The 16,660-nt window shown below is 37.3% G+C and overlaps 1 protein-coding gene across 2 annotated transcripts; it reads right to left on the reverse strand.

The window, feature by feature from the left end:
- Positions 1–1,043: 1,043 nt before the first annotated feature.
- On the reverse strand, positions 1,044–16,456 carry gsg1l2b (gsg1-like 2b). Of its 2 annotated transcripts, XM_052103338.1 has the most exons (5): positions 16,121–16,456; positions 11,809–11,856; positions 8,789–8,941; positions 3,637–3,748; positions 1,044–1,604 (listed from the first exon to the last, which is right to left on the reverse strand). In XM_052103338.1, the coding sequence occupies exons 1-5, from the start codon at positions 16,413–16,415 to the stop codon at positions 1,304–1,306; spliced, it is 909 nt and encodes a 302-aa protein (XP_051959298.1). In that variant the 5' UTR covers positions 16,416–16,456; the 3' UTR covers positions 1,044–1,303. The 2 variants fall into 2 exon arrangements, with proteins under 2 accessions (XP_051959298.1, XP_051959299.1); XM_052103339.1 differs by lacking the exon at positions 11,809–11,856.
- Positions 16,457–16,660: the final 204 nt, after the last annotated feature.

Below are 16,660 nucleotides of genomic sequence, written 5' to 3' on the forward strand. Positions count from 1 at the left end.
AATAAATAAATTGGAAAAGTATATAGTTATAGTTTCAAATATACAGATACAATATAATAATATTATCTTATGAAAATAATATTATACACATAATAATGAGATGACGACAAAATCAAGTTACATAGGGCACATGGACAACACGACCCTTTACAGTGAGTTTAAAAAATAGAACTTGTTACACAGTGACAGACATCCATGTCATTGCATTCTATCAAATACAATATTATTAATGCTTTTTCTAAAATGAAAAACAATTGAATTCCTATCTCTCTTTATTTTTATATACACATTTAGAGCTACACAATTTAAATGAGCTAAACAAAACACAGCTAAAAAGCAATACATTATTACAAATGTAATACTTTATCTAATTTCTAAAAAGAGAACATAAGAGATATCTCATAACCCCATATAAAATGTTTGGCGCTGCAGAAATGCTTACATCGTTTGATATGTATTGGGGTCATTATGGATATTTGTGATGACCAAATACTATATAATAGAAACAGTTTTTAAAGATTTTTGCATGCTATGGTTAATGAACTGTTCAGTTCCACAAATAAAGGCACTCAGCAACATAATTTGTTTCTCAACACATCTTACATAGAAAAGAATATACATACCCTCGGGATACAATTGGTAATGTTTCAAAATTACTTAGTAATACAGCAAAGATGGAAAATCTAAAGCGGCAGACAGTTTTCACACAAAGTTGAACACTCATTTCTAATAAAAATATTTCTATGTTGTCAGTCTGGCTGCTTTGAGAGTATGTGCATGTTTCTTATGCAATTTAAAAAGTTTAAAGAACATGTATACACTATCAGAAATACAAAATATTAGCACATCAATAACAAACTAAAACCCAAAGCATTACCTTCAACAAACAACAATACAACAGAGTACATCAAACAAAGCATTATGTCAAGAGCACAGTTATTAAGCCTTAATGCATCACCTTAAAGGGATAGTTCACCCAAAAATGAAAATTCTGTCATAATTTACTCACACTCAATTTGTTCCACACCTGAATGATAGGGGGAATGTTAGACTCAGGCACCATGGTTGACTGATGCAAACATTCTGCCTAATTTCTCTTTTGATAAAAAGAAAAAAAGTAATATGGGAAAACATGGGAATGACTTTTTTGGGTGAACTATCCCTTTTAAGAGCCCTGAATCAAGGCTTTCATGGGTCTCAGGCTACACTATAATGTGATGCCAGGTACAGTCTAATAAGAGCAAGCAAGAGTACCTAGAAAATGGGTTATGCTCTCTAAATGAGATGGTCCATTGTATTGGATTCAACAGTACTCTTCTCCCTGTGGAGATGGCAGGTCATTGAGGTCCAGGAAGACAGAATTGGTGGAGAGCTTTCGCCCAGAACTGGACAGGTCCAGAAACTCCTCAGCAGTACTGGGCATGGAGCTGATGTACATGTCCCACACCTGGTCTGGAGAGTCCAGGTCCAGCAACTTCTGCTTGATCTTCAGGTTCTTCTCAATGTTCTTTCGCTTGTGTTTGAACTCCAGAATAGTCTTAGTGTATCTGTTTATGGTGGTTACAGAGGAGGCCATGCAGGCAGTGAACGAGCTCCAAGCCAAGCTGGAGGAAAGAACATACAATGTCAAGGGGGCATCAAAGGTATCAAATCAGAATCAGCATCTGATATTTTATTCTGTCAATCTGCAACAACTAGGTATAACAACTACATTCCATTTTAAAGTGAAGTTGCAAACATGATGCAGGACCGTAATAATGGATTTTTGGAGGGATTGTTTTCTCAGGCTACAAACTACACATAACAATTTGGTAAATCAATCTTGACAGGAAAAGAAGTATATACGGTGTCAAACTTTAGTACTTCCAAAATATGTGATTAATCGTGATTCACTACAAAAAAAATATGCGATTAATCACGATTAAGTACAAAAATATGCGATTAATCACAATTTAAAAAATGTAGCGACTGACAGCACTAGCTCAAAATAAACAAATTGTTCACGAACGACCCATCACTACAGCAGACAGCACAAAGTGAGGAGGCGTTCTTGTGTTCAAACACAGTTTTATGGAGTGCAGGGGTGTCAAGACATGTTTTTCTAAGTTTCAAACATTTGTCAAGACACAGCACCCTAAAAACACCGTGTTTATGACACGGCACAACCAAAGCATACATCGATGCATACCTTGACAAGACCATATGATATAAAATGAATTTAACTGCAAAACAAATTGCTGTGGACTGTAGGCCAATGATAGGATTATGTTCAATATGGGATTATATTTGCCTATTGCCTTCTAAAGCCAAATTTTTATTGCCTAATCAATGGTTTACTCACCTACCAAAATAATGTTCTGTGACTTAATCTGAATATCTGTCAAATATCTGAATTATTAAATGTATAAATATTTAAATATAATTATTTGTAACAGAGTAACTATTTGCACTAGGTGTAAATAGTATCTGCCACACAGCGGGGGCCATTCGCACTCCAATAATCTGGTGGAAACACAGAGATTGAATACAAACTGCACCTCTAGTGACGCAGCAGTGGCGCGGTGTGTAACAATGGTGTGGATGTGCTTTTTTTATGCAGACAACGCGGGTTCGATTCTCCCTTTTGTCTAAATTTTTCCATCCTGTTTCCTGATTCCACTCTTAATATTACTTTAATACTACATCTAAAAATAAATAAAAAAAGAATATAAAGGCTGGTTGCCTCTCAGTGATTTGGTCAGGGTGAAGGTCGGGGAGTTGAGAGAAAGGTTAGATCCAGGTAAAATGAACCATGGTTTTACTATAGTAATATTGAAGTAACCATGTTTTAGGTGAAAGCCACAGTTTTAATGCAATTAACCATAGTGTTACTATAGTAACTTGGTGTTCATATTCTTTAGTAACCATGTTTAATTTTTGTGGTTACTATAATTTTACTACAAAATATCCTAGAGATACTATGGTTAATGTAGTTCCACCATGGTTAATTTTTTAAGGGAAGGTTAGTTATAGGGGTAGATATGTAAGGGTTTCTGTGGGACTCTAAATAAACACAATAAACATGCTGCGGTGATGCCCCTATACTGTATGTTAGTATTTAATTAGGAGTGCAATTAGTATCTGCCACTACTTGCACCGGGTTGCAAACAGCATCTAACACTATTTGCACTTGAGAAGAAGATGTTTTTACACTTGGTGTAAAGAGCAACTATTGTTATTCACACTTAGTGCAAATATCCTCAGTCTATTTACAGTTATTTAACAATTTCATACAGATTAAAAAAAAAAAAAAAAAAAAGATTAATTTGTGACTAATTCAGTTAATTTATTGGCATATCACGTAATTAATTACATTCACTTTAATGCTCTAATTTACTCGAAATTCAAACATGACGGCATTTAGGATGGAAACCTAAACAAAACACGTAAAAAAAAATTGTTTTGTTGGCTAATGTAGTTCCTCTGTTGTGTGACTGTGTTCTATTTCTTTGACTTGCATTTTTAGTAAATTCCTCTTCCTGTCATTCCAATTCACATTCCAGTTCCAGTGGCCCAAACTCATGACATAGAGACATTTCAAACAGCAAATTCTGACTAAACACTGACTGGTTGAGTGTATGAGACAAGTGAGCTTACATATAAGACCAACTGTAGTCCCAGTTTTGTGGTTTCCAGTCTTCAGGGCCCAGACTCACGGTCAGCTGGAATGCTGTGGTGAACATCATGTGTGCTACCATACCAAGAAGACCTATAAACAAGATTAGAAGCAAGAGCCAATGACTAAAGTGTATTAAACTATATAGACTTCACAATAAATTACACAATAGTGTAAGGTATCATTCCTGCAGGACTAGATTTAATTCATCACCAGTATATTTAGAGGGCTCTGTTGTACTCTGCACCTCCTAATAAAATTCATAAGCAACAGAGTTCCAGTTGAGGCTTCGCTTTTTCACCACAAGGAGGCAGTGTTAAACTCCAGCAAACTGTGTGTTATTTATGACCATTGTCATAAATTACATATAGAACCAACAACCTCAGAAACACTAACAATTATATATTAGTGAAATGGTATATTCCACATTCCATCTCTTTTAAACAGCATTTTGTTTTGGTGAATTTATTATTCATACAGTTGTTATGAGTTCATATTAGAGTAATTGAGAGGTTATATACTGTCCCTGTAGAATATTTTTACTTCAAATAAAATTATATTCACACCACAGGACTATTGAAATGAACTTTATAAAGCTACAATGTGATTAAAATGGTGCAAAGTATAAATAGATTGGACAAAGATTGCACTGACCCCTATAGAACCTTGGCCGGTAATTAGAAAATTCTCATCCACTTTATAAGAATGTTTACAATTCAGTAGTCTTGTTCATCATCGGTTTCTCTCTGTGTAATTGAGGAGGCTATACAACATTAAGCACTGGTCAATCAATGGACATGCTAAGAAATATTTCAAAAATAATGAATGAGTGCTGTTACCAAAAAGTGTGCAGCAGAGGTCAGGGTCAGTGTTTAATAGCGCCATTATGTGTAAGTGATAAGAGCTTAAATGCTCTGTCCAGCTGGCAAACTTGACATAATCAACACCGCCAAGAAGTCAGACTGGGAGTCAGCACAATCAATGTCACCCTACACCCAGAATAGCAAGGACAGAGGAAGATTGCAGATTACTTCCAGCCCACTAGGTCTGTTTATTACGTTAACTGTTGCAAATCCACTAAATGGAGGTGAATCAAAAAAGCAGAAAATCTAACTCACTACAAAAACTGAAAGACAATTTACCCCAAGCTAAAAGGGATCATGGAGACTACTTTTTCTTCAGTTTTGTTACTTCCTCAGAAAGAACTTACACCTTATGTGTAAAGTTAACCTTAGTCACAATTCACTTTCATGGTATGGAAAAAAGATGCATTGAAAGTGAATGGTGACTGAAACTAGCATTGTGCATAACATCTCTTTTTGTGTTCCATCCAGTCATATAATTTTGGAACAACATGAGGGTGAGTAAATTATGACATAAGTTTCATTTTTGGACAATAAATCCCTTTTAATGTCCTTCATCCTTGTTCTTACACTATCATGTCCATCTACACCCCCTCACATGCAGGCAGTGAACGAGCCATGCTCTCTCTCTCCCCTGAGAGCACCTTAATGATAAACCTTGCATCTCCATGACAACCACTGTGAGTCACCTTTATGCAGGCATCATCACAATCATACACACACAAAAACAGATTAGTGAATTAAAAACATGGGGTGAAAAATTCCTTTTAATCAACTGATTATTTCATGGACCAGCAAAATCCCTGGACAGGGCAACCCATGTCCACCACAACAACCAACCCTTCACGCTCACGAACAGTTATTAATATTGCCACATTTTTCAGCAAACTGCCAGTACAAATGTGAATGATTCATTCAGGTTTACCATATAATGGATTTATACTGTAAAAGCACAGCATACTTTCACTTGTCACTTTATTAGGAACACTGTTTTTCTAATAAAGTACCCGATGTGGTGTTCTGTTGTTGTAGCCCATCTGCCTCAAGGTTTGACATGTTGTGCATTCTGAGATGCTATTCTGCTCACTACAATTGTACAGAGTGATTATCTGAGTTGCTGTATCCTTTTGGTCAGATTGAACCAGTCTGGCCATTCTCCGTTGACCTCTCAGATCAGCAGTTACAGGAATACTCAAATCAGCCCGTCTGTTACCAAAAACCATGCAGTAGTCGAAATCACTGAGATCACATTTTTCCCCCATTCTGATGGTTGATGAGAATATTAACTGAAGCTCCTGACCCATATATGCATGATTTTATGCATTGCACTGCTGCCGCAGGATGGGCATGTTTACATAATCACATGAATGAGTAGATGTACAGGTCTTTCTAATAAAGTTCTCAGTGAGTGTAGTTTCTCATAGGGATTTTCTAAAAGGACCTAACTGTAGGGGCTGAAAAGACCTAAGCTTCAAAATATAATATTTAGGGAATTGTTCACAAAAAATAAATACAAAAAAAATTCTAATTCTGTTTCTTTTTCATATACTCTACATGGTGACCAGGGACTATCAGCAACAGAGACATATTTAACCTTGACACATTGCATTCAGCTTAATCCCAATAACCAATGGTGTGCTGTTTCATTGATCTCAACCCTTGACTTTGAATATGCGTATGCATAAATGAGATTTGAGAGCTACTAGAATTTTGACTTAAATTTCAATTTGTTCCTCACACACAGCAATAATATGGCTTTAGAGCACTTGGAATACAGGACAAGAGTTCTACTTTTATGGTGAGTTTTGCTTTCATGGTATGAAAAAGAGAAGCATGAAAATTCTTCAAAAGATCTCCTTTTGTGTTCTACAGGAGAAAGAAAGTCATGTGGATTTGGAATGACAGGAGGTTAAATAATTGATGAAAGAATAACATTTTTGGTGTGAGCTATTATTTTAACTTTAGGGAACAAATAAAACATATATTGAACCCAGTCTCATGAGAAGTCGGTTTGGCTTGTAAAAAGATGTATAACTTTTACCTCCATCAACTGTCTAAGAAATAATCACCATTGGCTAGTAAATTTGAGTTTTTACTTGTCAGACTTTTAGCATGACATGTGTGTATATATACTGTAAGTGTATATAAGTATGAGACAAAAGATTATGACCACCTACCTAATATGCTGTTGGTCCTCCGACTACCGGCAAAACAGCGACAACCCACCGAGGCATGGACTCTACAAGACCTCTGAAGGTGTCCTGTGGTATCTGACACCAAGACATTATCAGCAAATCCTTCAAATCCTGTAAGTTGCGAGGTGGAGCCACTGTGGATGGGACTTGTTGGTCCAGCACATCCACACAGATGCTCAGTCGGATTGAGATCTGGGGACTTTGGAGGCCAGGACAACACCTTGAACCCTTCATCATGTTCCTCAAACCATTCCCAAACAATGCGTGCAATGTGTGGCAGGGCACTTTATCCTGCTGATAGAGGCCACTGCCATCAGGGAATACCATTGCCATGAAGGAGTGCACCTGGTTGCAACAATGTTTAGGTAGGTGGCACGGGTCAAATTGACGTCCACATGAATGGCTGGACCCAGGATTTCCCAGCAGAACATTGCACAGAGCATCACACTCTCCACCGGTTTGTCATCTTCCCACAGTGCATCTTGGCGCCATCACTTCCCCAGGAAAATGGCGCACACGTACACATCCGTCCACGTGATGTAAAAGACCCATCAGACCAGACAACCTTCTTCCACTGTTCCAAGGTCTAGTTCCGACACTCGCATGCCAATTTTAGGTGCTTTTGACAGTGGACAGGGGTCATCACGGGCACTCTGACCGGTCTGTGGCTACGCAGCCCCATATGCAGCAGGGTGCAATGCACTGTGTGTTGTGACACAATCCTCTCGTAACCATCACTATAAGTTTCTGTGACTTGAGCCACAGTAGACCTTCTGTCAGTTTGGACCAGACAGGATAGCCTTTGTTGCCCTCGAGCATCGATGACCCTTGGGTGCCCAAAACACTGTCGCCGGTTTGTGGATTGTCCATCCTCGAACCACTGTCGGTAGGTATTCACCGAATTGACTGTTCGCTTTGATGTGAATATTAACTGAAGCTCCTGACCCATATCTGCATGATTTTATGCATTGTACTGCTGCCACACAATTGGCTGATTACATAATAGCATGAATCTGTAGCTGTACAGGTGTTCCTAATAAAGTTCTCAGTGAGTGTATAATATTTAATGATATGGGAGGTGTTCATTTTGATATCCTTAAATGTTAATATAAGTTAAACCAGTAAATCTTATAACTGTAAATAAGTACCTGTAAGTATCTGATGGGTTTCATTTTAAGAATATATAATAAATACATAAGGTTAGACATTAGCACTTTGAATCTATTGTGCAACTCCTTCTCAATATCATGGACATCCGTAGTCAATGCTACAATGAAATAAATAAATAAATCTAGTGGGATTTAAGCAGATTGAATTTCCTACACATATGTTGCCATAAGCCCTTAAATTGTCAAATCATCAAAAATAGCCTGGATGACATTCAAGTCAGGCTTACATGGGATTCTGAGCCTTATGTTTTTTTTTCTTGATCTATCCCGGGAATAGGATTGGCTCTGTGATACCACATAAATGCAAAGACATTTGCCATAAAGGACAGGCAAAGGGCAGCCTGCATGTAGATAGAAATCTAAATCTGCTCTCTGGACACTACCAATAATGGCATCACGTTTCAATGGCTTTTAAAAAATAGTTTAGAAAGAACTGCAATAGGGCTAGTGTAGTGAGGGCTTTTTTTGAGCTGTTAATGGGAAATCAAAAATGGTTGTTCTGTCTACACTGTAAAAAGTCGTAACCTGCAGTTGTTACCTTAAGAAGAAATGTTTACCTGATCTAACCCATAACATTTGTTTTGTTAATTTAACCTAACGTATTCAAGTCGATTCAGTGATGTTAAAGTACTGTATATTTTCGTCTTGAATCAAACCAGTTAATTTAGATGTTACCTCATGAAGCACATCTTTAGATTAAAAAATGTTCAGTGTACAATATGGCTTGAATGTGGGATCTAATAGATGTGCATTACATGTGACCTTTAAAGGGTAGAGTCTGACAAAGTCTAGACAGATATGTTAAGAGAGGATCACTCGAAAATCAGCCCTCATAATCAGAAAGCATTTCATTTTACAAACAACAAGCATGAGCTAATCATATAAAGCAGGGAGTCAACAAGTTACCTGACAAGACTGTGAATATTGCAGCAAAGGCATTCAGTTTGAGTCCATCAATGACGTTTCCAAAATGGCAGACCTCTATGGACATGAGAATTCCCCCAGTGGCCAACAGTAAGATGTAGAGACACTCAGCCACGATGCATAGCCATAAGACACCTGTGTGCATTTGAAAGAGACAGAGACAGAAAGTACTGTGCGTCAAGGGTATTGTTGACAGGCCCCTGAGGAAATTATGGAAATAAGACTTGAGTTCACTCAAGATGAGCTCACAGTAAAGTGAAAAGCGGAACGAGCCGGTGATTACGGTGACATGGTACTACAGACGTTCATGGAGACTGACACTTTGAAGCCAAACAGAACCACTGGGACTCATTCAGATCTGCCTCCCAACCAAACCACACTGCTCATGGTGAGCAGCTAAAATATTTATAAACAGGGAATGTTTAAGCCACAATTTAAAGGAGGATATAGCTTTTAAAGCATCCAAATGCGTCTACGTATTTCATAGACTTCTCAAGAAAGTTTAATTTGTCATGTGCACGGCTGCCACACACACTTTAGGTGGGATGATGAGTATACAACATTATTCACAAATACCTCAGTGTATAGAGAAGCTGAATTCCCGCTTGATTTCAGACTGACCCAGCTCTCTCCGATTCCAAACCCTAAAAAATGAATCTTCTTGTTCCTTTCCATCAAACACTCCATCAAAGCTTTATCTACTGTGAAGGTGCCTTAATAATATTCAACTCTCTGAATATTAGTCCATCAAGGGTGTAGATTTGGCTTGAACATTGGGGAGGTTGCAGCGATAAGCATTTACATATTTCCATTGATCATGGTATAAATAATGCAGGGGTTGTACTTTATTGTTTTGATTATTGGGGGTTACCTATGGGGGTCACCTATGGAATCTATGCCCCTGTAGTCCATACACAGTTGTTCTTTTTTAAAAGAACAACTGCACTAGCCTCTTTGAAATTCTCATTGGTCAATGGATGGCTATGTCAGAGTGTTGTAATGTTACATTTTCCACAATTTGGTTCCATGAAGGAGCATCACTTTTAGTAAACCCTTTCACCTTCCTCGATGTCTTTTTGAAGCACCATACCCATTGAATCAATATTGTTCAGTGTTTTCTGATGCAGCGTAACCTAGTCTGTAGGTGCCAAAATGGTTAAATGTGGTGTAAGTGATTTTTTCATGGAAAGTTATGCAAATTTCTTTTCCCTCTCCTTGAAAAATATAAATTCAATAAGTGTCATGAGAAATCTCACCGGTCTCTGTGACAGCTCTACACTCTTGTTTACAGAACACAACTGTGTCCATGGGCTGCGGTCTCTGATGCTTTCTGACTGTCAATCATTTTTCACATTCTCATAGTATTGAAGTTGCAGAGAATTATCAAGGCTTAACGGCATTTTTATGCCGTTTTGCACATAACAGTGGTCAGTTAAGGGCACAATTTCACTGCTGTTGTTTCTAACAACCGTTTCTGCTCGATGTCGGTCTCATTTAAGGTAATTTGGTATTCGAAATTCTAAAACGGCTAAAATCGCTTACAACATTTTTATGTGTGTAATTTATTTGCCATTGGCATTCAGTGTTGGGAAGTAGTTCACTAAAAGTACCGACACTACTAACTAAACAAAAATATTTCAGTAGCATGTCAGTAGTTCAGGTTCTGTCAAAAAAAGTGTAGCTTTTCCATTAACAAGTTACATTTTTCCAACCCGTAGCACTAAAGCGTCATAAAACACTACATTTTTCACACTGTATTGCGAATGCAGCAATGGAAAACCAAATAATTTAAGTGAAACGGTTCTTTCAGACAGTTCAGGTAAATTAACTGCTTAAAATAAGCAATTGCTTATAATTAGCTTAGGGAACTCTGATTCATTTTAGTGAGTCGGTTCATTTGGATGGTTTGCGTAAATGAACTGGTTTACAAAAATGATTAGCTGATTCACTTGAGCCCCACACAGACTTACAGGGACATTGCCTCATATTTTAAAGTGAAATATTTAGTATATTGGTGCTGTGTATTACTATATTTCGATTCAGTTATATAAAATAGTGTGCTTTCTATTTTAATACAGTATATTTTGTATAAATGTATGTTCATTTTAATGTTGTCACCTTACCTGTTTAACCCCTATGAAAATTAACCATGGTTATACTACAGCAATATTTTCTTAAAAAAGTAGCTTACATTAATTTTAACTACTTTCATATATAAGTAGCTTATAGTTTAGGAAGCTACAGTTTCAAAGCTTTCCCAACACTGCTACATAGCATCTAAAAACAGGTTTCTAAAACTATACTCATTCCTTTCTTTGGTCGGACAAAAAGATAGTCCTGCCCCAAACCTATGCTATTGGTTGAGCCAATGTTGCTATGTCTGGCTACTTGGGGTGCTCAAATAAAGCAGAGCAAAGGTTTCAAGTAACCACAGTTGACACTTTTCAGGGGAAGCAACACTTACTTACAGTTGTCTTTGCATATTAAGCTGGGAAAGGAGAATGTATTTTAACATCTAAGCATCATGTGTTCTCAATGGACTACTCATAAAAATTCATTGGCTGTATCTTAACCTAAAGCCCTACAACTTTAACTCTATAATTTAAAGTGAGTGCAAAAATCTAATGAGCTGAATAACAGAGGAGAGAAGTAAGTGTTTCTTTGTCATGATTAACTATCATTATTACAAATGCATCTTTTGCCTGACATCATGCATCCATCAATTACACTCTGAAGCAGTTGCGCTAAAGAGGCTGGCGATGCAGATTGAGAGAATGAAACCTTATTGACGTGTTCATATATCTACATGAATGAGAATGAGGAAGGTTTTCGCATGGTGGATAGAATAAAAAATCAAGCTGAATTAAAACTGACTGGACCTTCAGACAGCATGCACAAAAATTCTCATGCAGCAGACTCTAGGAGAAATGTTTTCATCAGTGACAACCACTTTAAAGCATCCTAGAAAATTGGAGTTTTCAATTAGGAATGACGGAACCTACCTCTCTCGTGGGGAGGGGCAACATTAATGAAACTTCTGCATTTCTCACCTGCAAGAGGAAAATTATTTCAGAAAAGACTTTGAAAACAATGCTGTAAGATTACCAACACTAGGCATATACAGGACTTTACCTATGCCCATTTTGCATTCAATAGTAATGACGTGGGAGACCGAAATTAAGCTTTAGGATTGGTTTAATGTCCCTCCATGAAAAAGGAAAACATTCTCTAAATAAACGATAATCCTTGTAAATGGCCAGTTCAAACAAAAAAGGGGCAGTTCACACCAAATGCGTATTGTGCAAAAAATCTAGACGCAGTGCCATGAACGCAGGTGTTCCGAGATCTCGTGAAGTTTCGTAAAAATAGCGTGACAAGGTGAAATCGTAAGAAATCTTATGAGTTGCCTCGGTCAAAATGGCCGTCTTTTACTGCCATAGAGAAAAATAAATTAACCAATAGACGATGTTCTTATGATTGTTTCAACATTTAACCCCTTACCCAGACTCTAAACGTAACCATGATTTTAACCGAAAAATCACTGTTGTGTGCACGGAAGTAAGAGAAACATCACAAGATTTTTTAAAACCAAAAGCTTTGGAACGAGATGAGAGAAGGGCATGTTATTGGTCGGTCTAAAAGTTGTACCTTTTACTGACTTGTTAAAAGAAAGAATATTCTCCTAAGACCTTTTTCACAGTAGCGCCATTTTGATTTTTGATGAGGCTGTGAAGGATAGACTTTTAAAGCCGCTTTTCCACTATCGGACAAAATGGTTCTGAGCATGGTGAAGAACATTTACAGCTGCATTTCCACTTGATTACAATTATAAAACGTTCTCGGCCTGGAATTCTTGGCAAGGTTAGCTAACCATATTAAACCATTCTACACAACCATTCTCAAACGTGCTGTTGGAATGGCTTTAGTGCGTAGCAACTTGTTTAGTGTATCTTCATGGTTTTTATTATGATGGTTTAACTAAGTCTTGTAGCCTACATTTATTTTTCTAAACTCCTTTTCCGTCAGGGAAGGAGTTTACTAGCTCATTTAAACTCAAAACACATCAATGTATTCTCATATACTATTTTCATATAATATTTAAATAATATTTAGTCAATTAATATTCTTTTTAGCTAGTCTGGGATCTTTTACTTTTCTGCATGTTCGTGTCCGGTGTCAAACACAAGCTCTCAGCTAAACTTCTCGCCTTTTTCTCTTTACTTTCCTTTTTGTGACATGTTCTGTGTATTTGCTGTTTGTTAGCAGAGTAAAACAAAGGGGAAAAATCAGCCTTAAATACTGGAATATGCGATCATCCTCCATAGCGCGCCACACTCGCTCCAATACCTCTCATGCCATTGCCAACAGACGAATCTGTTGCGTACGTTCTCCTGATTTCACCACACCACAGTGGAAAAATATACCATAACCGCACCAGCTGGCCCGGATCGGCATGGAACATTACAGTATTGTGATGAGAACTGTTAGGCCCGATGGTGGAAAAGCTGCTTTTGTCTCTTCAGTGGACTGTACTGTTTGAAGAGTTTTGGATCTTTCTGCTGACGAAATGTTGAAAAACATGTCGTTCAAAGATAGTTCAGTAAACAAAACACTCCAGAAAACTGGAGTTGTGGGAAAAATAGATGTGATCTATGAGCTTTTTGATAGCTATATACAGTGCATGTGATTGAAAAGAAGGTAAGTCTATCCCACACAGCTTCGTTTTATTCCAGGGTCTCTCCTACAATTCGGTGGCTTTTAAGTCCCCAGTACAGAGAGACAAGTGTGTGGAATTTATATGGTTTAATTTCACCTGATTACAAGTTTGATAGGCTTGTTAAAAAGAATAAAGCGTATTTATAATGTTACACATTTCTGGGGCTTATAAGTTATATTTTAAATAATTGAAATCCTTCCTCATGTCCCCAAAACTGCTCATCAAACATCTTTGACAAAAAGGGCTAAATCATTGTATTTCTACCCCCACCCCATACAATTAAGAGTTTAATACTACATTTTCTCAATAACATGCATTCACTTGTGGTGAATGGGTAATTTTAACACTGATAGAGGTGAGTTTTGTGTGTTCCTTGATTTGTTGTCCAACATGTTATGAAATGGCATCATACACACTGGAGGTGGACATCAGAGTTATTATTTTTTTTTTTTTGTCATTTAGCTAGACCAGTTTCAAAGTTTCAAAGCTGAAATGCCACCAAATTGTAGGAATGACCAAAAATCAAAGATGACACAACTATGAATAAGGGCTGGGTTTTCCGATAACATTGCAACTTAAGCTTTAATGATCATCTTAACTAACGTTGATCGTTATTATATGATAGTGTAATGTCTGTTTCCCAAACCTGCACATAGATCGCTCGTTATAAAGCAGAATTTAATTGCTTCGTTACGGGAGCTGACCAGTCCAAAGGTGCTGATCACTTTGGTAAATATGTCCAGAGTTTGTCTTCTCAACATGAAAATAGAAGTTGTTTTTAAACTTGTCGAGGCGCCAAAATGTATTAACTATTACATAATTGAATTATAGAAATAATGATGGCTTTAGTAAGAAGGATTTTCAGATATACTGATGCTCAATTAGAGATGAATGAAAATGATGCAATAAATACATTTAACGTCAATGTACATGATGTGAATCATAAGGGGCTCTCACGTAGCCTAAAGTTTTGTTCCTTCGGCTGGAAACTGAGCAACTGCACAAAGAACAGATTAAAATAATGGGCATCAGTATTGAACTACTCATAGACCTGTCTAAGTATTAATAAATCATCTGGTTAGAGTGTGAGGCACTGTGAATTTGTAGCCTTAGTGCCATTATGCATCATGCAATCTGTTACTGCCTTGTAAAAAGACTATAGGTGAGCCGATTTGAACCAGCCATTGGAGGAAGACGAGGAGGAGGAGGAAGAGAGAGAGAGGGAATCTCTCATTGCACACTCTCACTCTAATGTCCTCTGTTAACCATTTTAATTATTTATTAAGGCCTATTAATTGAAGTTTTAAACTGCGTGGTCACATTACTCACAAATGTCTTCTTAAATAGTCTGTTTAATAAGAACATGTTGTCAGACTATTATGCCTAGTAAAGAATGCTAATATGTTATACTGTAGGCTATTATGTGTCTTATAATTTACACATATCACGTCTCATGCGCAGACTGCGGAGACTGCCTATTGATTTCATAGCGATTTTATTCAACACATTTGTATCCTCTGAAATAGTTCACTAAGGCTTTCCAATGATCAAAATGAATTAAACTACAGTTTATTAAATTTTTCTTTGTCTCTGATAAACTGTGAAAGATGCCAGAAAGATAAGTTTAAGTTGCACATGATGGATTTAAAGCTCTCGTTCATTTACGAACGTTTTTACGTGCTGTTTAGATAATAATGCTTTTGGGAAACAGAGCCGAGATTAAGTAGGACTACTTAAGTGCTACTAACATCCTACTTTGTTCTTCGGGAAACCCAGACAAGGTCAATTACGCTTCGTCATGAGCCTGTGTTGGTTTTGAACAGCTTAACTTCACACGGTGTCTAAAAAACGCAGAAACACGTTGGAAACAACAACAACAACAACAACAACAACAACAACAACAACAACCTAAAAAAAAACGCGTCGCAACGATAAAAAAAAAAAAAAGATAATTGGAAATCTACTGAAAAACACAGCACAGATATGACGCGTTGATACTAATGGCGTATAATGGTATTTTATTTAAACAGTATCGAAGCCTCAAGTAAAGCTCAATGTGAATATTTAAAATTATGTGAATTAAAAAAATATTTGTATAAAAATTTAAGAAATGTTAATAAAACATTTATATAACATTTCTATAAAGATAATTAAATGAAACAATAGCTAAATTCGTAAACTCTCTTGTAATCCCAAAGGACAAATGCATACAAATTGGTTTAGTGGGTTTAAGAAGGACGTCCAATGACTGTGATGGATAGCACTACTAAACTGACTTAACAAAACCATCTAAAAATACAGATCACTTCGCCAACAGTTTATTAATATATTACATAGAATACACAACGAGAGCTTTTAAAAGAGACAGATTGACATTGAGACTTTAGCATCCCCTAATGTATAGTAACACTGATGTTTAATGCAGAAAGGAAAAAGACAATTGTTTGAATCAATAGGAGTAAACAAACAGGGCTCAACAGGCGCTTATAAGGAACATGATATTCTTTAGCTGTTTTAAAATTACATGTCTGAATCTGAATCTGAATTAAATTGAACGAAGCAATATTGGGGAAATGCTAGCAAAGCCGCATCCTTACCCACAAGGTCGACATTCTCCTCACAGGAAAACCAAATGCCGGTGTGGAACTTCCTCAGAACAAACTTATCCTCACCTGTCTCCCAAATGTACTGAACCAACCTGCTGTCATTGACGTTCGAGCTGTTATATCGAATGCAGTGGGTTTGTTTTCCTGTCACCGGCCCGGTGCAGAAGGGTTTCACAACTTTTCGGTTCCCCTCACACCAGTAGCTGGTGGTCAGTGCGGATATGGCGAGGATCAACGCGATGAAGTTCAAGGTGAGCGCGAGAGATGCTCTCCGCCGCCGATCCATCCCCGTTATAGCACGGAAACCGAAAAGACAGCGTCCTCCAAATTCAAGTGCTGTGTCCTGAAACTCCTATCAAATCCTTAAATCTTGTATGTAATAGGAGGTCCGCCAGGTTTGTCGGCTGAGTGCTGCGCAATCCTGAGATCAATGTATCTGCTCTCTCAGCCTCCCTCTACTCCTAATTCTTGTCAGTAGCAGAGTCAACGAGTTTTGCACACTGTGCTCCCTGTGCGCTTCATTTTTCATGT

This window comes from Xyrauchen texanus, chromosome 33 (genome assembly GCF_025860055.1).
Source record: "Xyrauchen texanus isolate HMW12.3.18 chromosome 33, RBS_HiC_50CHRs, whole genome shotgun sequence".
NCBI classification, from domain to species: domain Eukaryota; kingdom Metazoa; phylum Chordata; class Actinopteri; order Cypriniformes; family Catostomidae; genus Xyrauchen; species Xyrauchen texanus.